We start from the raw sequence: 26305 nt of genomic DNA on the forward strand, positions 1-26305 counted from the left end.
TAAAGGTGCTGTCTCTGAAGCCAAAGCAGGTCCACGGATATCTGGAGATGTGTCCTGAGTAACATCCTGGGCAACTTCCTGAAACCTGTAGGCAAACAGGTGTCGGGCATCTTCCCGAGGCAAGGGAGTTAACTGACCATAAAAGTCCAGTTTCCACCCTTGCCGAACTAGGCTGGTATTATGGAGTTTTGGCTGGACTAACAAGTCTTTGCACAGTCCAATCAAAATGGTGCAGCAAAATCGAAATCTGGTAAGTAAACTGTTGTGCAGGATTTGCAAAGCATGTGCACCGCTAACTCGTCAACAGATATTTTCCAAGCCTTTTCACGTTTTTAATCAAGGTGCTCACATGATTTGTGGCACTTCACGAGTTAAGACCCGTGTTATCACAATATAGATCTTGATTATCGATCAGATCGTCTGACTTGGCACCGCCATTTTGTGTGAAACAAATGCAAGTGAGGTGGAATCTGACTGGTCCATAGGAGAAGCTTATAAGGGACTTAACTCGTAATAATCACTGGTGGCGCTACGATTGAGCCCAGGAATTCAAGCCTATTTCGGCAAGGGTGGAAACTGGACTTTTACAGTCAGTTAACTCCCTTGCATCAGGAAGATGGGTGTCGGGTAGACCAAGGAACATGGTAAAACCTTGTGTTTAAGTGGTCGTCCCACTGACAGTACTGGAGGACACCATGGTGAAGGAGAGCAGTGATGGTACCAGCATTGTGCGAGATAAGATCCATGATGCCCATAAGCTCCTCATGAATCAATGCAATGGAACCTCTAATACGGCCCTCGGAAGACTTGGCGTGTGACTCAGATGCAGCGATGGCTTCCATTGCCGACAGGATGGTTCAAATCAAAACGGGAGAGTATGTCAGATGATAGTATCTAAGTGGGCAAGTTCTCGATCATCCACAGTTGAAGTATTAACAGAGCGCTTGGGGCAGAGAGTCGCAACATCAACATTCAATTCGAGTACCACGGCAGTTGAAGATAAACCATGAGTTGAATTGAGGAGTTTGAAGTCTATTGAGTAATAGCAAAAGCCTTGTTAAAATTACTAGTGACATGAGACATGAAGGGCCTGGGAGGGAGTGTGATGGCAGAGGAACCGGCACTTGGTACAACAAAACACATTAGCTGGTTATCTGCTGAAGTACTGCTCTGTAACTGAAGTCTAAGTTGACAACTCACAGGGTTACAGTGTGTGACCCAATTGTTGGGGCGGTAACCATGGTGATGCTGAGATGTGTTCAGGCAAAATATTTTTAGAAGCTGGAAACTTTGTTCAAGCATGTTTTGACACTGTTTAAATGTGTGTAAACGTCTTGATTCTGATGGTTCAAAGACCTTTGTTGCTGTAGCAGACGTCCCCCTGGCACAGAAGGCATTGTCTGTTCATTTACATGATGTAACATGTGTATGCTGCCTCCTAGTTATAGTAGTATTGTTTCACACCTCACACGTACTGATACTGTATTTCAGAAATAACTCACCTCTTTGAAAGTCTTTTCCTTTATAAATCCCCGACAGTCCACCTATTCTGATACCTCCAACCTGGACGATGCCTCCATAACCTGGAATCAGATGTTATTAGACAAACATGAAGCAGCATTTCAATGTACGTGTTCAGTGAGAAACATTCCAAGATGACATTAGCTTGGGCATATTGTCTGTGGGGTTTTGAATGAGGTCACTCAAACAATACTAACTTGGCATCATTTTCAATTTAGTTCAGAAGCAGAGACGAATGACTAAATTTGAACATTTACTTTGAGGTTACTTAAAATTGGATATTCATAATATCAGTATACTTATCCTGACACAACATATTGCAGTTTCCTTCTTTTTCTTTGATGATATAACAGAGAACCCAAAATGTGCCTCTTCTACATCCGGGCCGCCTGTTGCTTTTGGTTACCAAATCAGAGCAGTGTAAGAAATAGACATTAGCCTGTAGGCCCAAGGTCGACATATTTGTTCTCCTGCTGATAGTTTTAAATTTTAAAGCACTACGCCCGTTATAAGGCATTAACTCTTTTAACACCGCAGGGAGCCATACCAGCCACACCGCAGGGAGCTGTACCAGCCACATGGCAGGGAGCTGTACCAGCCACATCACAGGGAGCTGTACAAGCCACACTGCAGGGCAGGGAGCTGTACCAGCCACACCGCAGGGCAGGGAGCTGTACCAGCCACATCGCAGGGCAGGGGGTGTACCAGCCACATCGCAGGGCAGGGAGCTGTAGCAGCCACACCGCAGGGCAGGGAGTTGTATCAGCCACATCGCAGGGCAGGGAGCTGTACCAGCCACACCGCAGGGCAGGGAGCTGTATCAGCCACATCGCAGGGCAGGGAGCTATACCAGCCACACCGCAGGGCAGGGAGCTGTATCAGCCACATCGGAGGGCAGGGAGCTGTACCAGCCACACTGCAGGGCAGGGAGCTGTACCAGCCACACCGCAGGGCAGGGAGCGGTACCAGCCACACTGCAGGGCAGGGAGCTGTACCAGCCACACCGCAGGGCAGGGAGCGGTACCAGCCACACTGCAGGGCAGGGAGCTGTATCAGCCACACCGCAGGGCAGGAAGCTGTACCAGCCACACCGCAGGGCAGGGAGCTGTACCAGCCACACCGCAGGGCAGGGAGCTGTATCAGCCACACTGCAGGGCAGGAAGCTGTACCATCCACACCGCAGGGCAGGAAGCTGTACCATCCACACCGCAGGGCAGGGAGCTGTACCAGCCACACCGCAGGGCAGGAAGCTGTACCAGCCACACCGCAGGGCAGGGAGCTGTACCAGCCACACCGCAGGGCAGGGAGCTGTACCAGCCACACCGCAGGGCAGGAAGCTGTATCAGCCACACTGCAGGGCAGGAAGCTGTACCAGCCACACCGCAGGGCAGGGAGCTGTACCAGCCACACCGCAGGGCAGGAAGCTGTATCAGCCACACTGCAGGGCAGGGAGCTGTACCAGCCACACCGCAGGGCAGGGAGCTGTACCAGCCACACCGCAGGGCAGGGAGCTGTACCAGCCACATCGCAGGGCAGGAAGCTGTATCAGCCACACTGCAGGGCAGGAAGCTGTACCATCCACACCGCAGGGCAGGAAGCTGTATCAGCCACACTGCAGGGCAGGAAGCTGTACCAGCCACACCGCAGGGCAGGGAGCTGTACCAGCCACACCGCAGGGCAGGGAGCTGTATCAGCCACACTGCAGGGCAGGAAGCTGTACCATCCACACCGCAGGGCAGGAAGCTGTACCATCCACACCGCAGGGCAGGGAGCTGTACCAGCCACACCGCAGGGCAGGAAGCTGTACCAGCCACACCGCAGGGCAGGGAGCTGTACCAGCCACACCGCAGGGCAGGGAGCTGTACCAGCCACACCGCAGGGTAGGAAGCTGTATCAGCCACACTGCAGGGCAGGAAGCTGTACCAGCCACACCGCAGGGCAGGGAGCTGTACCAGCCACACCGCAGGGCAGGAAGCTGTATCAGCCACACTGCAGGGCAGGGAGCTGTACCAGCCACACCGCAGGGCAGGGAGCTGTACCAGCCACACCGCAGGGCAGGGAGCTGTACCAGCCACATCGCAGGGCAGGAAGCTGTATCAGCCACACTGCAGGGCAGGAAGCTGTACCATCCACACCGCAGGGCAGGAAGCTGTATCAGCCACACTGCAGGGCAGGAAGCTGTACCAGCCACACTGCAGGGCAGGGAGCTTACACACGAAATCATGTATGCTCTGATTGACAAATCTCATCAACTCACCGTGAACTTGCCTTGAAACAAATACGAGTCGTTAGAGATACAAAGTCTTCGGTCTTCCTATCAATTTTCTTTTTAAGGTATGATATTGGCCATGACAAGAAGAGCTATTTCCGGCTTATTTAACGAGACGAATACACATGTATTCTTATTCTCTGCGTATGAAACATTGTCTGTCATACAGTACACAAATACCATCATCATATCTTGTGATGTTTAATAAAAAGATTCATGTTTTCATTGACCAAAATTGCAAACAAGCACATAACTAGTGCTGCCATGACCATAACATATGACAAGAGATGCGCAGTACATCAGTGCACATGTAAAGGGAAATAACTGCACGCTATATTGGATTGTGTTGTTTTTAAGTATTGTAACATTTCACTGCTGGGATCGTTGTGTTCAAGACACAGATTATTTAAGGATTTCGTTTTTTTTTTTAAAAATGGAAATAAAAACGAAAAGAGAGATGGACTTTGTGAGGATAGGGCAGCGCCTGAGAACCAAGAATATATATTTTTTAAGCCTAATATCATGTATATTCAGATTCATGAAACTTATTTCTTATCCTTATTCTTTGCAGTATTGGTAACTAGCACTGGATTTATATCAGGATTAGAGTATGCTCAGCGAGTGCTCTTTTTAGTAAATCTGTTTCCCCTGTCTCATCCTTACTGTAACATAGAATGCTATGCTTCCTGGTCAAGTACCTGTGCTCCCTCCGAAGTGTTGAGTAGCGAATAATACCAAGAGCCCACAAATCACTCAGAATAGTTATTGTGACACTGCGACACAAGGGAAATATCTAGCAAACACTGACAGACCAGTGCTGTTGTGATAGTCTCAAGTCATATTGTGTATCAACATGAGCGAGACAATCCGTCAAGAGTGTTGTTGAGATATCCTTACTCGCCCAAAGACATGTATTCTGAGATTGAGTCCATCTGTGATACATGATGCGGAACAGTCAACAACTGAGCAAATCTGAGTGGCCCAGACTGGTACATCCTCCACAGAGACATCCCTTGGATAATAGTTTTTGAAAGTGCTGTCCATAGACCTTGTCACTGCCATAATGGCAAGTCAGGAGTGTCATCACGCCCCAGTACTGATGACACCAGTGATATACTGAAACTTTTATCTACATACCCTAGTAATGTTTTGTAATGTCTGTTGTTGTTTGCACTCTGCAATATTCCATCTATATGACGGCGGTCTGTAAAATAATCCACGCAATAGGGATACGATGATATGCATCAACCAAGTCAGCGAGCCTGACCACCCCATCCCGTTAGTCGCCTCTTTAGACAAGCATTGTCACCTTTTACGGCAAGCATGGATTGACCTATTCTACCCCGGATCTTCACTGGTTACCTACCCTAGTTGTTGGGCTTTGATGACCAAATCCCATATGAACTCTGGCCTCTGGTCATCTGTCAAACTTTATTGCATCTAAGGCATGGATTTCCCCAATAAAGATGCAGTAACCAAGGCTATGACAAAAACAGTCTATTGGATCAAAGACAACTCTGTTTGCTGTATCAGTTCGTACGGCTGTAATACCAGATGCTGTATGAGTAGTCCTATGTCCCAGGACGGAAATCTGAAGCACTCCACAAGGACAATGCACCAAACCTAGCATATCCAATTGTATTGCAAGAGCGATAACTCTGGCTGTGTTTACAAGCTGTCAAGGTGTCTGTGAAATAGTTTGCTAGCCATACTGAATAAGACATGCTAGATAAAGTTGCTAAAATAATGCCGGTAATAAAAATTCCTTGTCAACTGGCTAGGAGTGTATAGGCTTGCACATAGGATACATCTCACCAGTTGACAACTAATAATATTTACTCTGAGAGGATTTCAATGTTAGATGTAAGAAAATCAACAGGCATCTTCATCTTTGAGTATATATCTGAGCAGAATAGAACTGTCAGTTATATGTAATTTGATTCAAACAGCCACACTAACTTGCTTCCCACAAAACTCACAATGTAAATTATGTGTGTTCATTCCAAATGTTTGTATGTTTATAGGACACAATATTGTGCCAATAAAACCCACTGTACAGAAAGAGGGTGCTACATTATGTCTCCTAAGAGTCAATATTTATGGATGAAAATGTTTTGGACAAACTCAAAGCGACAACTGACTCTGATTACTGATACTATCTGCAGTTTCTAGATTATGATTTCCTAAATTCTCACCCAAGTAGTAAATGTTTGGTGCCACCCATCCCCCATATGGCAGTTCCTGGAGGTAGTTGGATGCTTCGTGGTTTCCACCGATAAAAATGGTCAGGACTGGGGCCATCTTCTCTCCAGAATAGTATCTGCAAAGGAGGCATGCATAGATGTCTACTTGTACCACTCTAGGGTCTCAAAACTAACTACATAGGTGTTTGCATACAATTGTTGAATCAAGACCTGATTTGTCTCTTATTTTTCATTATTTATAATGTCTGCAGGGAGGTAACTTTGAAGATGGGCAGGCAACATTTATGGATCGCCTGATCATCTCTCTTGTTGAGCTTTTAAATCACTTCAAACACTGTTATTGATACATGTTTGGGACAGTTTTAGGGCATTCAGGAAAAGGTGAGGATGGGGTTGCTTCCATTTTTGTATGTTGATATTGGTAGGTTAGTATGTTGTTTAACACTGCCGTCAGCAATATTCCAGCTATATGATGGCGGTCTGTAAATAATAGAGTCTGTACCAGACAATCCAGTGATTGACATCATGAGCATCAATCCACGCAATTGGGATACGATGACATGCATCAAATCAAGTCAGCGAGCCTGACCACCCGACCATCTTTGATTCCTTATGTTGTCTAATGTTGGTTGGTTGGTTTGTTGTTTAACGCCGCACTCAGCAATATTCCAGCTATATGACGGCGGTCTGTAAATAATCGAGTCTGGACCAGACAATCCAGTGATTAATATCATGAGCAACGAGCCATGCAATTGGGATCGATGGCATGCATCAACCAAGTCAGCAAGCCTGACCACCTGATCCCATTAGTTGCCTTTTACGACAAGCATAGTCACCTTTTACGGCAAGCATGGGTTGCTGAAGACCTTTTCTACCCCGGAATCTTCACGGGTCTGTTGTCTAATGTAGTCCTATGCCTCAATCTACCCTAAACACAAGCAAAAGGTCTATTGGCATCACTTACCATGGTTACAGTTTTGAAGAAAAACATGCCCTATGCAGTAAAACTTAGGAAGAAAAAATTCCATGCTTATATGCATTAAAAGTATGAAACAAAGTCCATTGCCAAAGTTATACATGTTATAAGCATTCCCTGTTTACTGACATCACTACTAGTTTGGGAAAACATATTCACAGAGCAGTATGAATTTGAAACAAAAGTGCTATGCTTATCATGCTAACAGCACAGCTACCTTAAATTAGCGACAAAGTTATAAGCCCTTTGGGAAAAGTATTTGGAAAAAAACATGCACAATGGTTAATAAACAATTATAGATCTGCTCACTTGTAGAAAGTGTTGAGTCTCTGATATTTTGGTGGAACAGCCATACAGGGAAGGTCTGCCCTATTCCGTACAGCCTGGAAGTCACCACATATAAGAAGCAGATCAACTGTCATGTTGTTTTTCTTTTCAAGATGCTGGATGGTCTCATAGATCTTGTCAAGTTCACCATGGCAACAACCCTCCACTGCAATCTTCATTTTGATTTTGAGAGATTCACTACCAGTCACTACTGAAACATGATGTGATATATATCTACTGTTAAAACTGGTCACCAAGTCAACAGGTCAAGAGACATACACTGGATACCTACACCTATTAGGTCTTCAAGGATTGCTGAAGTGGGGATCAAGCTGCCTTTTGAGGCATCACTATAGGGCCTCTTTAATACTATGCTACTAGGTAGGTTGGCCGACTAGGCCTACACCCATGAACACACGAACTTTGTGACAAAGCAACATGTAATGTTTATCGTGCATTTGCACTGCTGACGTTACTATCTTTCTAGTCTAAATATAAAACACAAATTGGAACAGCATATTCCATAGTGTAGTTAGGATAATTTCACTACAAAATTACATCAACTTCTTACGAACGAACCTTCTACTTTTCAAAATCCAGAAGCCATGTTCACCGGATATAGACGCACGTGCGTGTTTTTGCGACATTTATTTTCATTTTTAAATATGATAAAGAAAAGTTCTGACATTATTGATAACTTACTGCAGAGAGTGTTAAATAATATATATGTTTATATAATAATGAAAACCAATATATGTCTTTTATTTTTGTTTGCGACAATCATAAATAGGATCTTTGATAAGGATCAACAAGAATCAAGACAGAGCAAACAAATTGTAGCGAACATCGAACATGATCCCTTCAAACATGGTAGATATGATTTGATATTGCGATAAATGGTCCAGACTACTGGACTGCCACATTTTCATTTCTACTAGAAAGAAAAACACGAAACAAGCAATAGAAGCAGCTCTACTCTAGCCTATATTGATCCAAGCGACGCCTAAGCTATGGGCCAGCACAAAATGTCTGATAGAGAAAAGTCGCGATCTTCTCAGATGTTTTGGCTGTGTAACTAAAATAAAAGGCCCCAAATAATTTCCGATTCTATACGGAAAACAATAAGCCATATGTTCATTTTCAAGTTCCATGATATTTGTATTTGTGTAGTCAACATTCAGCAGGAATGTTCAATGTTTACCACAAAATTTGATACCCATGACATATGATATGCTTCCGCTTTTGCCATGGAAATTTTTAAACAGGCACTGATCTAAAGCAATTCCTCTGGACTGGTTGTTGCCTTTGTTAATGTTTTTTTCCCTGTGAGTACCCGGATGATATAGCAGAAATCTAGACTAGTTCGCGACCTGTACTGCACCATTTGTAAGTGCATTAGTCACTTTTATTGATAGTACAAGGGCGTACAGTCACATTGATCAGCAAAATGAAATACAGTTTTGGAAATAATATAGAAATTTAGGTATCTTTGTGGGTAGCATCGGTTATGATGACAAAGTTTTGATAAGTCACTTGCTTGGTAATTGTGCGATTTTCATTTACACTATTTTGACTTTGGGACCCAAATTCTGCAGTTGACCCCACAAAGTAAATATTTCACTTGAGCATTGCTTAATTTATAGTGTGTATATTCTTACAGTCAAAATGTTAAAGATTTTCACTTAAGAAATTAAACGCCTAAATATGCAGTTATTTTACAAATTGACTGAAAAATATGTCCATCTTTATTATTATGATAATGAATTCCAAACAAATTTATTTTTGATATCATCCCCAAGTGACTGAAAAAGTTAGGATTAAAAGTACATTTCTATATTGTTTGGCTTCTAATCCAAGTATAATTAATCTATTGTGATGTTTTTAAGCCCCTTTGAATGTCTTAATCATGTTTAGTCAATCTGTTAAATAAATGGACAGATGTTTCAGTTAATTTGTTAAATGACTGAAATATTTAGACATTTTATTAATTAAGTAAGGATAAGAATTTATGGATGAACAACTTCTTTATTACAATTAAGAGCAGTTAATTTTATTGCCTGAGTGAATCACTTTTTACACATTGACTGTAACATATACATGCTTACAAAGGAAAAGACATGTGAAAACAACGTCTATCGCGCATCGAAGAAATTCCCAACCAAGACGTAGAGGAACAAGAATGATTCTGTTCAATGCTACAGCAAATAACTGAAAACCAAATGCAAATGTCATAATTGCAAACCTACCAAAGTTACATATATAACTTTAGCCAGCTACGGTGTTCGAGGAATGTATCCATGAATATCCACATAAAGGAACAATATCCCATACGTCTGCAGCTGTACAAAGAAACTTATTCGATATCACATGTCTCTGTAACAATCAACTATTTTAAAATATATATAGCGTTTCGGGATATTCTTACATGTGTTCGTTTCTCCACTGTTCATTTAGTTTGTTTCAGTTCTTTCACATAGGTGTCAGGTCTCAAAGGTCAGCTGAGAAGGTCCACGTGAGAACTATTTTCATAATGTCCACGGTTCTTAAACGAATCCATTGAGTTAGATAACAATGAGCAATCAATCAACGTATCAAAGTATAGTCAAGTCCTGTTAATCGACCATGGTTGGTTGCATATAAGATTGTGTCGGATGAATGAGTATGTTGGATAAACATAATTAAGATTACCATGGAGTACGCTGATCACTGTGTCAGATTAACGAGACTGATTAATGAGTGATTTCGGTAATTCGTTGCAGATTAGGTGTGTCGGAGTGGGAGTGCGAGACTGTCGGATTGATGGGTCTAAATAGCACTGATTTAATCGGTTCCCATCATTAGTGTCAGATACAGCTGAATATCGGTTAAACGAGTGTCTGACTATATGTACTTTTTACATCGGCACTTCACGCCATGATATGAGTGCATTCCGTCTGCTTTAGTAAACCTACACATGTAAACACTTACTTTTGACATATCCACTGTGCAAGATAACAGTGATTAATCAATCAACATATTTACTGTTGATCCTTGATGGCTAGGAATGATCTGTTAATTTACAGAAAGTAAATCAACTGATCATTCATCTCTTGCTGGGCTGCCATGTGCATATCACATAACACACATTTCACCTCATTTCAAACCTGGATTTAGATTGAATGATTAACCCAGACACAAGAAATGCCAAATGGGAACCTTTATCAGATAATCTGAGTGGTGCTACCACTAATTATACCTGTAATAAATTCATTAACAGAGCATCAATTGAATGACGACAAATATACAAGTGTAGGGTTATACCAGAAAACATGGATGACAACAAAGGAGTAGTAATCATATTATCCACGCAACCCGAAAATGATTTCTCTGCAGGGATACTTTTTTTATATTACTAAACTATAACCTATAACCCTATATTTGGGTATTTCCAAATAACGACACCAAATAACGACATTCGATGACCTTCCATCGTTCTTTTTATCTGTTTGTTTAGAATGATGAAATTAATTAACATGCGCCCTTTGTCGAAATCTTCATAGATCACGGGTAACCAGTCAGTATTAAAAAATGTGTTAAACAAGTATTGCCTCCAAGTTTAGCTGGACTTGCAGACGGCAGCCCAGTCTCTTGTCATGCTCAGTTGCGTTAGCTAGCAAATCAAATAACGGCAGCTAGTGAGCCCTGGCAGGCAGTGTTAGACAGCCGGGAAGAAGCCAGAGATTAGTGCCCCTTTAAGTCCAGTACTCCTGAATATGTTTTGTTTAGTCTATTTGGCGAACGATTACTGAGAAAATGTCAACGAGAGATTTCTGTTTTACTGGAGCCACTGTATAACACTAATTAATATGAAATAGGTGAAACCTCACTATGCAACCCTACATGTAATAGAGATCTTGCTTCCAAGCCTACATGTAATAGAGATATGGCTTCCAAGCCTACATGTACCATATTTTCTTGAGTATAGTGCGCACCCATGTATAATGCGCACCCCCCTCTAGCGGGTTTAATATTTTGGAAAAAAAAGAAATTTGAATATTATGCGCAGAAAAAAATTACACCGTACCCTTTCAGCGAAGTCCGGCAAACGGATGGGTGATGAGAAACTTCGTCAGTATAAATTTGAAATTTGAGATAAAAAATCACCAGACATGTTTATTTACCGATTAAATAGTATTTATTGTTCTGCTATGCATTGTTTTATATCTAGGGATTAAGATTACCTTGTGCATTTTCTCGTAAACTAAGCCTGAAACGGCAATCAGCTGTACACACGTTTTCTTGGTCAAGACACACCCGATGATATAACTTTATAAGATTTTTAATGCAAGGATCGGCAACATTTGTATCTGAAACTAATTTTTTTTATCAGGAATGATATATTCCATTATTTTCTTAATTATATGCAGCCTTTACTTAACATATTTAAAATAATAATAACCCTAAGCGAAGCAGCTGATCGCTATTCCCGGGTATTATTTTTTACATGGAACCAGTCTGACCAGTCACCGTCAAGGCTCACGCGCACGTGATCGCGTGATCGCGAGAATTTCATGTTGACATAGAACCGTCAAACAAAAACAAATATGACTTTTAACGAATCAAAGTATGTCATTTATGATATATGTATCCATTCTCTGTCAACTAAAGTTCGTTTCAAGGCGTCAATAGCAGTATTCTGACCATGGTTGCCGTTAATAACGGTGAGTTTTGTGATATTTCGATCACTTCTCACACGATTTCGCCGAAATTAATAAAAACAATATCAAAAAGAATTTTGAATAAAATTAAGGAAATAAGTTACAAACATAAGTCCAGATATACAAAGAACACTTTTTATAGCCAGACAGTGTAATTACATGATTATTTTGCGTACTTCAGTATGGATTTGTTGACATGGTATTTCCGGTGTTTCGTGCTCACGGTAATGTCTTTCCATGGGAGGAAAAAACATCCAAACTCATAATTCGTGTATAATGCGCACCCCCTTCTACACAGCTGTGTTTTTTCGAAAAAAAGTGCGCATTATACTCAAGAAAATACGGTAATAAAGATCTTGTGTCCAACCCTACATGTAATAGAGATCTTGTGTCCAACCCTACATATAATAGAGATCTTGCATCCAACCCTACATGTAATAGAGATCTTGCTTCCAACCCTACATGTAATAGAGATCTTGTTTCCAACCCTACATGTAATAGAGATCTTGCGTCCAACCCTATATGTAATAGAGATCTTGCGTCCAACCCTACATGTAATAGAGATCTTGCATCCAACCCTATATGTAATAGAGATCTTGTATCCAACCCTACATGTAATAGAGATCTTGCGTCCAACCCTACATGTAATAGAGATCTTGTGTCCAACCATACATGTAATAGAGATCTTGCTTCCAACCATACATGTAATAGAGATCTTGCAACCAACCCTACATGTAATAGAGATCTTGCTTCCAACCATACATGTAATAGAGATCTTGTTTCCAACCCTACATGTAATAGAGATCTTGCTTCCAACCCTATATGTAATAGAGATCTTGCGTCCAACCCTACATGTAATAGAGATCTTGCATCCAACCCTATATGTAATAGATATCTTGCTTCCAACCATACATGTAATAGAGATCTTGCTTCCAACCCTATATGTAATAGAGATCTTGCTTCCAACCATACATGTAATTGTGATCTTGCGTCCGACCCTACATGTAATAGATATCTTGCTTCCAACCATACATGTAATAGAGATCTTGCTTCCAACCCTATATGTAATAGAGATCTTGCTTCCAACCCTACATGTAATAGAGATCTTGCGTCCAACCATACATGTAATAGAGATCTTGCTGCCAACCATACATATAATAGAATGAACTATTAAAGGATATCACACATCAGGATTGTGAGGGAATATACAAGATTTGATCTTGTTACATATCAAGGCACCAATTTATCTTTGTGCTTGGTATATCCACAAATAACAAGAATGTGTTGTGTCTAGACAAATATATACAACCTTAGTATTTTATCATTGAAAATTTATTAATTACTTAATCATGTTGGTTTATCAACACCTGCATAACTGTTTATTCAGGTTTTGTGTGGCAGACTGAAATTGAACATGATTGAACATTAGGATAGTGTGGGCAGGGATGATAGATTCCCCTGAAAATTAGAACAAGAAGAAAAACAACATGAAAAATAAATCAAAAGAAAAAATATTTTAGTTTAAGACTCAATAAAAAATATGAGTTTTTATAGAAAATAGTTATAATTGACCATGGTCACTAAGTACATTCTAAAAATGTATTAAAGTCATACAGGTGAAATAGGGTTTAGGATTATTGAATTCATATAGCAACATGCATGTGTGTATGTCTGCCTGTACTAGTCTCCACTTATGGTAGTTTTATTTTATAGTGCCAGCCCACTGAGATACCATGCCACGGTTTAACATGGATAACCCACTCAGACACAGTATAATGACTCTGAACCAACCAGTCTTTATCTTGTCAACCAACCTTCCATTATCCAGGCAGATGCTGTATCACTAGGTGGTCTAATTTCATACAGAAAAACAGACATAATAAATGTAAAAACAATGAAAGAAAACAGAACCAATAAGGAGGATTCTAGCATGAATTTGAAATTTACTCGATTCTGATTGGTCAATCAGAGGCTATTAAATCACAATAAACCCCCTCTGATTGAAACAGCTGGTTTGACGGCCGCATCACCGCGGAAGCTAAAATTGATAGAATAGTACTATTTTCAGTAATTGTCGCACATTTAAATAATTATATCTACAATTACTGGTTACAAAATGCACAGATGCGGTTACTACAATATTCAAAGGATGTGTGGCAATACATTTCGTGCAGAAAAATACGACAGAAGTCAACAAAGGGAATGTATTTACGTTTTGGAGACAACAGAGAGCTTGGAATTTTGGCGCTTTTCTATATACGACTGTGACGTCATATCTTTTGCGTCACAATGAGTGATATGACGTCATAATGGTGACGTGCGATGTAGAGCGAAAGCCTTGCAAAGCTTTCTTTGTTTTCTTTAGGGATGCCCACCTCATGTTAGCTTACCAAGTTGCCGTGATTATATACTTTCAATGCCTGTCATATGTTCGAGCGAAGTATTACGGTGTAAACAAACTGCTTGCGTATATACAGCACCATATTTTGTTTGGTGATTCCGCAATTCAGATCGATAACCCACTCAAAACACTGAACTCAACCCATGCCGCGTCACTCAGTATACTTGCTAACACCAAAGAGTTCACATTTTATTTAGTCATGGTAGAATGGAGATAAACATACTGTGTTTTCAATGTAGAGCTAGGTTACCTGTAGATTTAACCGTGCTAAATTTAACATTTGAAACCTCATGCTGCGCGTTCGGTTCCAAATTCAATTTAGCAGGGTTAAATCTACAGGTAACCTAGCTCTACATTGAAAACACAGTATGTTTATCTCCTAAATGACTTAATTATCAGTGTTTCCATTTTCTGGTATTGATATGGCTTGACTGGTAAGTGTAAGGGCAGTCCTTGTCAAGTAGAAATGGTGTAGAAATGTTCTCTTGTAAGCGACAACAGACAACTGAAGTATACATTCTTTCAGTTAGACATAAGTGTATATAATGGTTCAACAAAAATATGTATTGTGAAAATGAAATACCATGCAGTGATTTCTGGTCTTGAATAGATATTGACGAGACAGATTAAGTATAGTCATTTATGGCTTCAATGTCATCAGGGTGGTCTCGCCAAGCACTATTACCTCATCATTTAGGATAGGTCAAATACACTGTGATAATACTATGCCCACATTATCTCGTATGTGACATGATTCAAGATTATGGTGCCATCTAACAGCAGACATAAGCTGACCTCAGTTTGATAATAAAGGTAAAAAACAATTGTTGTTAAATATATGTGAAACTGACGGGGAACGTCATGTCCAGTATTTGCTTGTGAAGTCTGTCCCTATGACTGGAAGATATTAATCCCACCAGAAACACTGGCTCTACAGTATTGTTTAGAATGCACTGAAGGAAAGTAAGGATAAACTATTATTGTTCTAGTGTATTTAAGCATTATTAATAATTTCTAATATCTTGTGATTTTTCAGGAAGTGGATGGAAGTAAAAGTTCAATGGAGATAATATTCTCGGAAGAACATGATCGATGGACGGATGCTGTGAAGTATGTGTGCTCCACTGCCTTCCTTCACTGTCGGAATTACCAGTATTATTGTAACACTTATATTTCGCGTTTAATAATTCGTATCACAGGAAATGACAAAATATAAAATCAAATCATATGATCCTTTTAATCATGTTATTAAGAATGTTTTCTACCATAGGGAATACATATATATATATATATATATATATACTATACTACAATAACATATTCTTTATGTAAAACAAGACTTTGTACATAAAACAAGACAAGTACATGTTGTAATTATTGCAATACTTGATATAAGCCATAAATTAATAAACAGAATAATATAATATGTATAACATGTAATGTATAATATATCCAAATGTTATCAGCAATGTCAAGAATCTCGTAATTGGTAACAACAAACAGAAATCAAATGTCATTGAACATGGAGTCATACCAAGGTGAGTGGGAAACAGTGGAAGCTGGGGAACCTTTGTGTGTTTTATTCGTATTGCCACATATGCTATTTTAGTAAATATTTTTATTGCCACATATGCTATTTTAGTAAATATTCTTATTGCCACATATGCTATTTTAGTAAATATTCTTATTGCCACATATGCTATTGTAGTAAATATTCTTATTGCCACATATGCTATTTTAGTAAATATTCTTATTGCCACATGTGCTATTTTAGTAAATATTTTTATTGCCACATATGCTATTTTAGTAAATATTCTTATTGCCACATATGCTATTTTAGTAAATATTCTTATTGCCACATATGCTATTTTAGTAAATATTCTTATTGCCACATGTGCTATTTTAGTAAATATTCTTATTGCCACATATGCTATTTTAGTAAATATTCTTATTGCCACATGTGCTATTTTAGTAAATATTTTTATTGCCACATATGCTATTTTAGTAAATATTCTTATTGCCACATATGCTATTTTAGTAAATATTCTTATTGCCACATATGCTATTTTAGTAAATATTTTTATTGCCACATATGCTATTTTAGTAAATATTCTTATTGCCACATATGCTATTTTAGTAAATATTCTTATTGCCACATATGCTATTTTAGTAAATATTCTTATTGCCACATATGCTATTTTAGTAAATATTCTTATTGCCACATGTGCTATTTTAGTAAATATTTTTATTGCCACATATGCTATTTTAGTAAATATTCTTATTGCCACATATGCTATTTTAGTAAATATTCTTATTGCCATATGTCTTATTTTAAAATTATTGGTACATGTACTATGATTATAAATGTTTTCCTGTGGCAGACTGCTGCAATGGATGATCAATGAAGCATCTCCAATTGAGCTCCGTACAGAGTGTGCAGTAGTGCTGGGGAGTTTAGCGAAGGGCACTGATGAGAACATCTCAGCTTTGGTGGAGGCAGGCTGCGTCTCTGTCTTGTTGAAAGGTTGTAGCAGGAATACAATAATGTTCTATCATGTCTGTCATGTTAATACCTAGACTGACTTGACAGCCATTGTATATTACCATCAGAAGTCTGGTCAGTTCTGTGAAAGTAAATTGTTACCAGGGAGAGATATGGGTTTTATCCACTAGTCCACAGCTCATTACTGAATCTGATTCTCACTCATCTTGGACTAGCGTACTAGTGCGTGTGTGTAACGCAGTGTAACCATGGTTACACATCAAACTTCATATGTTTGAGTTTACCACTTGCTTCAGCTGGCTTTGTTTCTTATAGGTTTGTCCAACCACAATCTGAAGTATGTTGAGGCTTGTCTTAGATGCTTGAGAACAATCTTCCTGTGCAATAAAGCTGCCATAGAGCTAGTCTACCAGGTATGTGGAAACAAACAAAGTCATTCATTGTAACGCTCATGTTTTTCAAAACAACATGCCATTAATATAGCTATTAGTGACTAAACTTTGTTCTAAGTTTAGGATCAGTGTTAAGTAGCCAGTATGATCTGATGTTCTAGTGTATCCTTTCAGTGTATTTCCGCAGGAGGTAAAACAAGTAATTCATAAACACATGCTGTTTTGTGTTGACCAGTCGTCTGGTACATTGCATGGTGTAATATCTTGATCTAGTGTCAGGTCTGTTGTGCTGATCTAGTGTCTGTTATGTAGTGTTGATCTGTAGTGTCTGGTATGTAGTGATGACCTAGTGTCTGGTATGTATGTACTGTTGATCTAGTGTCTGGTACGTAGTGTTGATCTGTAGTGTCTGGTATGAAGTGTTGACCTGTAGTGTCTGGTATGTAGTGATGACCTAGTGTCTGATATGTAGTGTTGATCTAGTGTCTGGTATGTAGTGTTGATCTAGTGTCTGGTATGTAGTGTTGATCTAGTGTCTGGTATGTAGTGTTGATCTAGTGTCTGGTATGAAGTGTTGACCTGTACTGTCTGGTATGAAGTGTTGACCTGTAGTGTCTGGTATGAAGTGACAGTCTAGTATGTAGCGTGTTGACCTAGTGTCTGGTATGAAGTGTCTGGTATGTAGTGTGTTGACCTAGTGTCTGGTATGTAGTGTTGACCTAGTGTCTGGTATGAAGTGTTTGGTATGTAGTGTGTGACCTAGTGTCTGGTATGTAGTGTTGACCTAGTGTCTGGTATGGAGTGTTAACCTAGAGTTTTGGATGTAGTTTTGATCTAGTGTCTGGTATGTAGTGTAGATCTAGTGTCTGGTATGGAGTGTCTGGTATGTAGTGTGTTGACCTAGTGTCTGGTATGTAGTGTTGACCTCTAGTGTCTGGTGTGAAGTGTCTGGTATGAAGTGTTGACCTAGTGTCTGGTATGTAGTGTTGACCTGTAGTGTCTGGTGTGAAGTGTCTGGTATGTAGTGTTAACCTAGTGTCTGGTATGTAGTGTTGAGCTAGTGTCTGGTATGTCGTGTTGATCTAGTGTCTGGTATGAAGTGTTGCGCTAGTGTCTGGTATGTCATGTTGATCTAGTGTCTGGTATGTAGTGTTGAGCTAGTGTCTGGTATGTCGTGTTGATCTAGTGTCTGGTATGTAGTGTTGAGCTAGTGTCTGGTATGTCGTGTTGATCTAGTGTCTGGTATGTAGTGTTGAGCTAGTGTCTGGTATGTCGTGTTGATCTAGTGTCTGGTATGTAGTGTTGAGCTAGTGTCTGGTATGTCGTGTTGATCTAGTGTCTGGTATGTAGTGTTGAGCTAGTGTCTGGTATGTCGTGTTGATCTAGTGTCTGGTATGTAGTGTTGACCTGTAGTGTCTGGTATGTAGTGATGACCTAGTGTCTGGTATGTAGTGTTGATCTAGTGTCTGGTATGTAGTGTTGATCTAGTGTCTGGTATGAAGTGTTGCGCTAGTGTCTGGTATGTCGTGTTGATCTAGTGTCTGGTATGAAGTGTTGCGCTAGTGTCTGGTATGTCATGTTGATCTAGTGTCTGGTATGTAGTGTTGAGCTAGTGTCTGGTATGTCGTGTTGATCTAGTGTCTGGTATGTAGTGTTGAGCTAGTGTCTGGTATGTCGTGTTGATCTAGTGTCTGGTATGTAGTGTTGAGCTAGTGTCTGGTATGTCGTGTTGATCTAGTGTCTGGTATGTAGTGTTGAGCTAGTGTCTGGTATGTAGTGTTGATCTAGTGTCTGGTATGTAGTGTTGATCTAGTGTCTGGTATGTAGTGTTGATCTAGTGTCTGGTATGAAGTGTTGACCTGTACTGTCTGGTATGAAGTGTTGACCTGTATTGTCTGGTATGAAGTGACAGTCTGGTATGTAGTGTGTTGACCTAGTGTCTGGTATGAAGTGTCTGGTATGTAGTGTGTTGACCTAGTGTCTGGTATGAAGTGTCTGGTATGTAGTGTGTTGACCTAGTGTCTGGTATGTAGTGTTGACCTAGTGTCTGGTATGAAGTGTTTGGTATGTAGTGTGTGACCTAGCGTCTGGTATGTAGTGTTGATCTAGTGTCTGGTATGTAGTGTTGACCTGGTGTCTCGTATGTCGTGTTGATCTAGTGTCTGGTATGTAGTGTTGACCTAGTGTCTCGTATGTCGTGTTGATCTAGTGTCTGGTATGTCGTGTTGATCTAGTGTCTGGTATGTAGTGTTGATCTAGTGTCTGGTATGTAGTGTTGATCTAGTGTCTGGTATGAAGTGTTGATCTAATGTCTGGTATGTAGTGTTGACCTAGTGTCTCGTAGGGGGCACGGGTGGCCCATTCGTCTAAGGCGCCGCGATTCGCTGTGCAGAGTTGCGTTCCTTGGGTGCGCCAGAAACCTATGATTGTGGGTTCGAATCCCGGTTCGCCCCGATTATGTTTCTAGGTTTGTCAGCACCATACCCGTGCTCGTGGGTTTCACCGAAGTGGTTAACGCCTGAGACCTGCATCACTTCGGGCTTTCCTCCCACATTAAGCTGACACGCCGCGATATAACTGGAATACTGTTAAAAGCGGCGTAAAACCCAACTCACTCACTCACACTAGTGTCTGGTATGAAGTGTTGACCTGTAGTGTCTGGTGTGAAGTGTCTGGTATGTAGTGTTAACCTAGTGTCTGGTATGTAGTGTTAACCTAGTGTCTGGTATGTAGTGTTGACCTAGTGTCTGGTATGGAGTGTTAACCTAGAGTCTTGGATGTAGTGTTGATCTAGTGTCTGGTATGGAGTGTTGATCTAGTGTCTGGTTTCTGTAATCTAGTGTGTGGTAAACTGTATGAAATGTTGACCTAGTGTGTGGTTTCTTCCTCAGGATGCCACCATCATTCCCCACCTCATCAACATCATTTCCAAGTCTGTCTGTACACAGGAGTGCATCACCACCATCTTTGCTAACTGCTGCAAGGTAATCATCTTTTGTTGGGGCTTTGATAAATTTTGAATACATTAGTGTATGATGCATTGTATTACATGAACTTAGATCTTCATAACACTAATGTTCCTGCCAATGTCCCCACCCATGGGAGTGCACACCTATCAATACTCTCCCACTTCATTATGAAGCTAGGCCACCATAGTAAGTGATGAATTGTACCTTTTCCCCTGAATAGTATTTGAAGTATTGGGGCTGTATTTATCAACAGAACTAAGTACGGCCTTGATTCCTAAAGTATGACTTAGTGTAAACTATAAGTCCTCATCGCATGCCAGACATACTTACCTCCAAGACTGTTGTTGTGCCACTTGTTTTATCAGACACCAGACCATCAAGACATGCTGTGTAAGAATGGAGCTATAGCAGCCCTGGCCCCTCTCCTCGGCTCTGACATATACAAGGTAGGACTTCCCACCTTGCACTAGGCGTGTACTCTTTGTATTGTCTCTCTAATTTTATCCCCCCGACATATAATGACGGGGGATATAGCCATCAGTATGTCTGTCCGTCCGTCCGTCCGTCTGTCTGTCTGTCCGTGTAGTAGTGCTTTCTAGAGATTTTTTTAATTTTTTGTTGTTGTCGTTTCCATGAAAATATGATGAACTTAGGAAATTTTGAGGGTACTGCTCTTGTCCAGAGTATATTTCCTAAACCGTACAACCTAGCTTCCCAAAACTTGGTACACTTACCAATCAGGCTCAGTAGTAGTGCCTTTTGCTATTTAGAGATTTTTAGAATTTTATATTTTTGTCGTTTCCATGAAAATATGATGAACTTAGGAAATTTTGAGGGTACTGCTCTTGTCCAGAGCATATTTCCTAAACCGTACAACCTAGCTTCCCAAAACTTGGTACACTTACCAATCAGGCTCAGTAGTAGTGCCTTTTGCTATTTAGAGATTTTTAGAATTTTATATTTTTGTCGTTTCCATGAAAATATGATGAACTTAGGAAATTTGAGGGTAGTGCTCTTGTCTGGAGCATATGTCCTAAACCGTACAACCTAGCTTCCCAAAACTTGGTACACTTAACAATCAGGCTCAGTAGAAGTTCCTTTTGCTATTAAGAGATTTTTAGAATTTTATATTTTTGTCGTTTCCATGGAAATATTATGAACTTAGGAAATTTGAGGGTAGTGCTCTTGTCCAGAGTATATTTTCTAAACCGTACAACCTAGCTTCCCAAAACTTGGTACACTTAACAATCAGGCTCAGTAGAAGTGCCTTTTGCTATTTAGAGATTTTTAGAATTTTATATTTTTGTCGTTTCCATGGAAATATGATGAACTTAGGAAATTTGAGGGTAGTGCTCTTGTCTGGAGCATATGTCCTAAACCGTACAACCTAGCTTCCCAAAACTTGGTACGCTTAACAATCAGGCTCAGTAGAAGTGCCTTTTGCTATTTAGAGATTTTTAGAATTTTATATATTTGTCGTTTCCATGGAAATATTATGAACTTAGGAAATTTGAGGGTAGTGCTCTTGTCCAGAGTATATTTTCTAAACCGTACAACCTAGCTTCCCAAAACTTGGTACACTTAACATTCAGGCTCAGTAGAAGTGCCTTTTGCTATTTAGAGATTTTTAAATTTTTTTATTTTTGTTGTTTCAATAGAAATATGATGAACTTAGGAAATTTGAGGGTAGTGCTCTTGTCCGGACCATATCTCCTGAACCTACAACTTAGCTTCTCAAAAGTTTTTACACCTATTAAGCACGTTATGTAGTGGTGCCTTTGCTAGTAACAGATTTTTCTTTTTTTTTCTTTTTTCAATTTTAATTGAAAATTGATGGAGCATATCTTCTAAACCATGCGACAGAGATTCACCAAACTTTATGCACATATCAATCATGTTCACTAGTAGTGCAGTTTGTTATTGATAGATTTTAATCTTTTTAATTTGTAGCCCCTGACATATAATTCTAAGGTGTACTATTTACCGATACCATATACTATATATGATGTGAGCTACATAACCTAGTACATTCTCTTTATGCCTTTGTCTCATGAGGCTACTACAGAGCTATTCATATGCGAATCTGCGAAGTTATTGTTATTACAATTTCATGAGATCATCAGAAAGTGAGCTACATGAACCAATATTTAACAACCTTCATTATATTTCTGGTTTGGGCATTAAGGAAAAGGATTTCCTTGCCAATCTAAATACATTTGAAGGTACACACAGTTTACCGACATGCCACGTTGGGGTGATATGTCATATTCGGATGACTCTTGTTTTATATGTTTTACTTATCTGGCATTACTCCTTAATGCATTCATTGCTTACTTTATGACAACAAGAAGACGGCGCAAAGGCGATGGTCTTGGGTGAAGAAATAAAGATGTTGTTGTTTTCAAGTCACACTTTTATACGGACCACCGCCACTGTCATGTGACCATGGTGACACCTAAGTTCACCTTCTTCACATCATTGCCTGTCACACTACAGCAAGGATGTGTCCCAGCGGAGCTCTTCTAATTGGATTAATTGAGACCTTCAGTTTTCGGCTATGATTCTAAAAATTGATTTGCAATGGGTGATGTATTCATTTCATATTACTTTCACCATGTTGTGTAGTTTTATGTGAATTATTTAGGTGCAAAAAGACTCTGTCTTTTTTCCCACCACTTGTTTGTTGTTGTCCGCCATTTGGGTGTCAACACCTTTCCAGAACACTAATTGGATGCAAAACTTCATGCAGTCCATGTGGCAGCAGTCTATGGCACACCTGTATCCTGTGCCCACGCCTATGCCTATGTATCAGATGCCTGCGTCAGTTACAATCATGGCACAGGGCTAAGCGCCTGCGCCGGCACCTATCATTTACAGTACAACTATTGTGCGTCATAGTATAGCCCATTCATCTCTGGGCAAGGCTAGTATGCCTGTGCGTAGATGGACATCGACGCATGACTCCCTATCACCAGGTGGATCATGCAAGCCCTCTTTCAGAGGTAGTGCTACGCACTGGAGCAGAAGCTGATCGCCGTCTAGGCGAACACGTCAACGCGGTTCTGATTCGTCAGACTGTTCAAATGGCGAAGATGGCGATTCCTTGCTTGAATGGAATACACACCTCTGCTTAGCGCAAGTACCTGATTTGGTAGCGGACTGTCTCGTATGAGGGTCTTAAGGTGGTAACGGGGTGGATTAAAAAGGACACCATATGGTCGCATCCTACATCGAATCTTGCCGACCCTATGCTGACAGATATGACTAGGTAATTGGATGAAGATGTCTCCAAGCTCTCACTTGCGCCGTCATTTAAGCCCGCCAAGTTTAGGAAACTATCCATGCATTTGCGGTAGCAGACCTGGCTCATATTTTGGATGAGGACATACAGAGGATGACAGGCTCTACAAGGCCAACCACTCTTAAGGTTCAGGATACCAGATTCAATGGTTCCAGTTCAATGGGGTTCACTACCAATGGACAGTGCTACCATTTGGCATTTCAGTGGCCCAGTGGCTATTTACATGAGTAATGAAGCCAGTCACAGCGTATCTACACCTGAGGAACATTTGGTTCGAGTCATACGTAGACCACTGTCTCCTGTGTCATCAACACATGCAGACGTTAGTACACCACCAGGTCTTCACCAGACGGCTACTCTATCAACTGGGACGGGTAATCAGTGAGGCGAAGTTGGAGTTAACTCCATCCTATGGGCTCCAGTTCATCGGAGGCCAGTTCCAGACAGACCAGGATCTCCTATCAGTACCAAGGGACAGATGGCACAAAATCCTACGCCTCTTGTCACCAGCCACACATGCTTCACCAATGGCAAATGTGTTGCTAGGGTCACTCACCTCGTCACAGGACTTAACCATCAGAGGCCACTTACAACTGCATCCAATTCAACAATTCCTGAACCCTTACATCAGGAGTCAGGATCCACTCAAGGCCATCACTCTGCCGGCTCACCTAAGGCCTTACCTCAATTGGTGAACGGTAGAGTCGATTTTCTTAGGAGGAGTCTCTTTATCCGGGTTATCCCCGTGTCTACACCTGTTGTAGACGCCTCCCTTCAGCGATGGTGTACTCAACTGCAAGGCCAAACAGCCTCAGGGCTATGGTCCAGCGCCCATCGAAAGTGGCACATAAACAACTTGGAGTTGGGAGCATTAATTCTGGTCATATCCCATTGGCAGAATCAGCTACTCTCCGCCTAACTTGCAATATCCACAGATAACAGCACTGTGGTGTGGTGCCTGCGCTTTCAGGGAACAACGCACTCCCACTCCCTGCTTCAACAGACATTCAGGTTTTTCCATCTAGTGGATCATCTGGAACTTCAGTTCATAGTTTAGCACATGTTGAAACATACTGGCTGATGTGTTATCGCGTCCAGACAGGGTGGCTCCCACCAAGTGGAAACTTCACACAGAAGCATTCCAGTTACTAATTCAGAAGTTCGGGCAACTAAACATCTACCTGTTTGCTACGTGTCAAAACAACTAACTCATGACATATGTCTCCTTATTACTGGATCTGCTGGCCTGGGTGAGGACGCGTTTAGCATCTCTTGGGAAGGGCTAAAAGCATACGCTTTTCCGCCACCAGTTCTACTTTCCAAGGTGATGCAAAAGATCAAGGAGACAAGGAATCTTGCTCTTGCTGGTGGCTGGCAAGAGGGTGGTTTGTCGAGCAGAAGGCGATCCACTACCCCTACTCATCCACCCTCACAGCAAACTGCCTCACCCAATGTCAGACAGGTTTTGTCTGCATGATTGGTTCATCTTAAAAAGATATTAATTGCGAAGGCCTATACGGCGCGGACATCAAAAGCTATAGCTTATGCTCATCGTCCCTCTACCAGAGGACTATATGATGACAAATGGGGATCATTTGAGATTTTTTGAAGGGCAAAAAATCATGGCCCTACTAGTGTTTCACCACAATTCCTAGCCGAATACCTCCTACATCTGCGTACCCATAGACACTTGAAAGGTAGCACCATTGCTACGTATTTCGTTGCACTATAAATCGTAAATCTGAAAATCGAAAGATGACTAAGGTCCCGAAACTACAGGCCCTACTGCGCTCATTCATGTTTGAGGGGGGCGGTCGGGTAGCCTGGTAGTTAAAGCGTTTGCTCGTCACGCCGAAGACCCGGGTTCGATTCCCGACATGGGTACAATGTGTGAAGCCCATTTCTGGTGTCCCCCGCCGTGATGTTGCTGGAATATTGCTTAAAGCGGCGTAAAACCATACTCACTCACTCACTCATGTTTGAGGGTCAGAAGACCAAGTTCCGCCGACCTGCTTGAAATTTGAACGTTGTACTTCGAGGTTTGCAAGTATCACCCTTCGAGCCCCTCTGGGCATCCTCATTCTCTTTCAGATTAAATCCTCCTCTGGGCACTTATTGCATTTTCCTGGCTCAAGAAAATCTACATGACATAGTTGTAACCATTTTCCTTAATAAAAAATGTTACCACACAAAAAACTTCGTTTTTGTATGATATACGTCCACCTTTATGGTGCCTCACCCTCCATGGCGCGTCACGCCAAGGGAAGCAACTCTCACCCAAATCACTTTCCTTATGTCATCTGACAAAGACAGACGTGCCTGTTTTTTTCAAGACTAAAAAAGTACAAGATAATCGTTCGTACAAGAACCATGGCAGATCAAACTGTATGTATGGTACATTTCTTTCATGCAAAGGCGTAATACCTCGCATTGTAAAGTTATAAAGTTGTAATTATGTGACATGTGTAAGATACCTTTGAAACAAAGGCCGTCGTGGCTTCCATATTGTAGTGCCACGTATGATACATGTAACGCCAGGGCCATTAAAAACGGCTTGGGTTTTTTAATGTTATATCATCGGGCTTTGGCCTACAATCTTTTCCTTTAATAAACCCAAGGTGGTGTGTTAATTATATTTAAATTACACTTACCTTTTTTTTACGTTTTTTTTACTCCTTCGCGCGTAACACGCCCACTTTGGTGTTATAATTATACTACGACATTGGCTATTAGTATCGGGTTACC

The 26305-nt window shown here is 40.8% G+C and overlaps 2 protein-coding genes across 4 annotated transcripts in view; one reads left to right on the plus strand and one right to left on the minus strand.

Moving 5' to 3' along the window:
- Nucleotides 1-7913, minus strand: part of LOC139473482 (lariat debranching enzyme B-like) — a 29658-nt gene extending 21745 nt beyond the window's left edge. Inside the window, exons 1-4 of the mRNA XM_071256084.1 lie at nt 7877-7913; nt 7280-7508; nt 5986-6110; nt 1503-1583 (exon numbers count right to left, since the gene is read on the minus strand). Coding sequence (XP_071112185.1) covers nt 1503-1583; nt 5986-6110; nt 7280-7476 — 403 coding nt within the window. The 5' untranslated portion in view covers nt 7477-7508; nt 7877-7913. The remainder of the gene's footprint in view (nt 1-1502; nt 1584-5985; nt 6111-7279; nt 7509-7876) is intronic.
- Nucleotides 7914-8096: 183 nt separating this feature from the next.
- The window catches only part of LOC139473453 (armadillo repeat-containing protein 8-like), a 54433-nt gene continuing 36224 nt past the window's right edge, over nt 8097-26305 (plus strand). For all 3 annotated transcript variants that reach the window (XR_011653952.1, XM_071256035.1, XM_071256036.1), the window contains exons 1-7: nt 8097-8167; nt 15432-15505; nt 15862-15933; nt 16777-16919; nt 17214-17311; nt 20182-20274; nt 20625-20705. Coding sequence is in view for 2 of the 3 variants with exons in the window: in XM_071256035.1 (XP_071112136.1) it covers nt 8150-8167; nt 15432-15505; nt 15862-15933; nt 16777-16919; nt 17214-17311; nt 20182-20274; nt 20625-20705 (579 nt within the window). In the remaining variant the exon portion in view is untranslated. The remainder of the gene's footprint in view (nt 8168-15431; nt 15506-15861; nt 15934-16776; nt 16920-17213; nt 17312-20181; nt 20275-20624; nt 20706-26305) is intronic.

This window comes from Haliotis cracherodii, unplaced genomic scaffold (assembly GCF_022045235.1).
Source record: "Haliotis cracherodii isolate W230 unplaced genomic scaffold, xgHalCrac1.p SCAF_29, whole genome shotgun sequence".
Classification (NCBI taxonomy): domain Eukaryota; kingdom Metazoa; phylum Mollusca; class Gastropoda; order Lepetellida; family Haliotidae; genus Haliotis; species Haliotis cracherodii.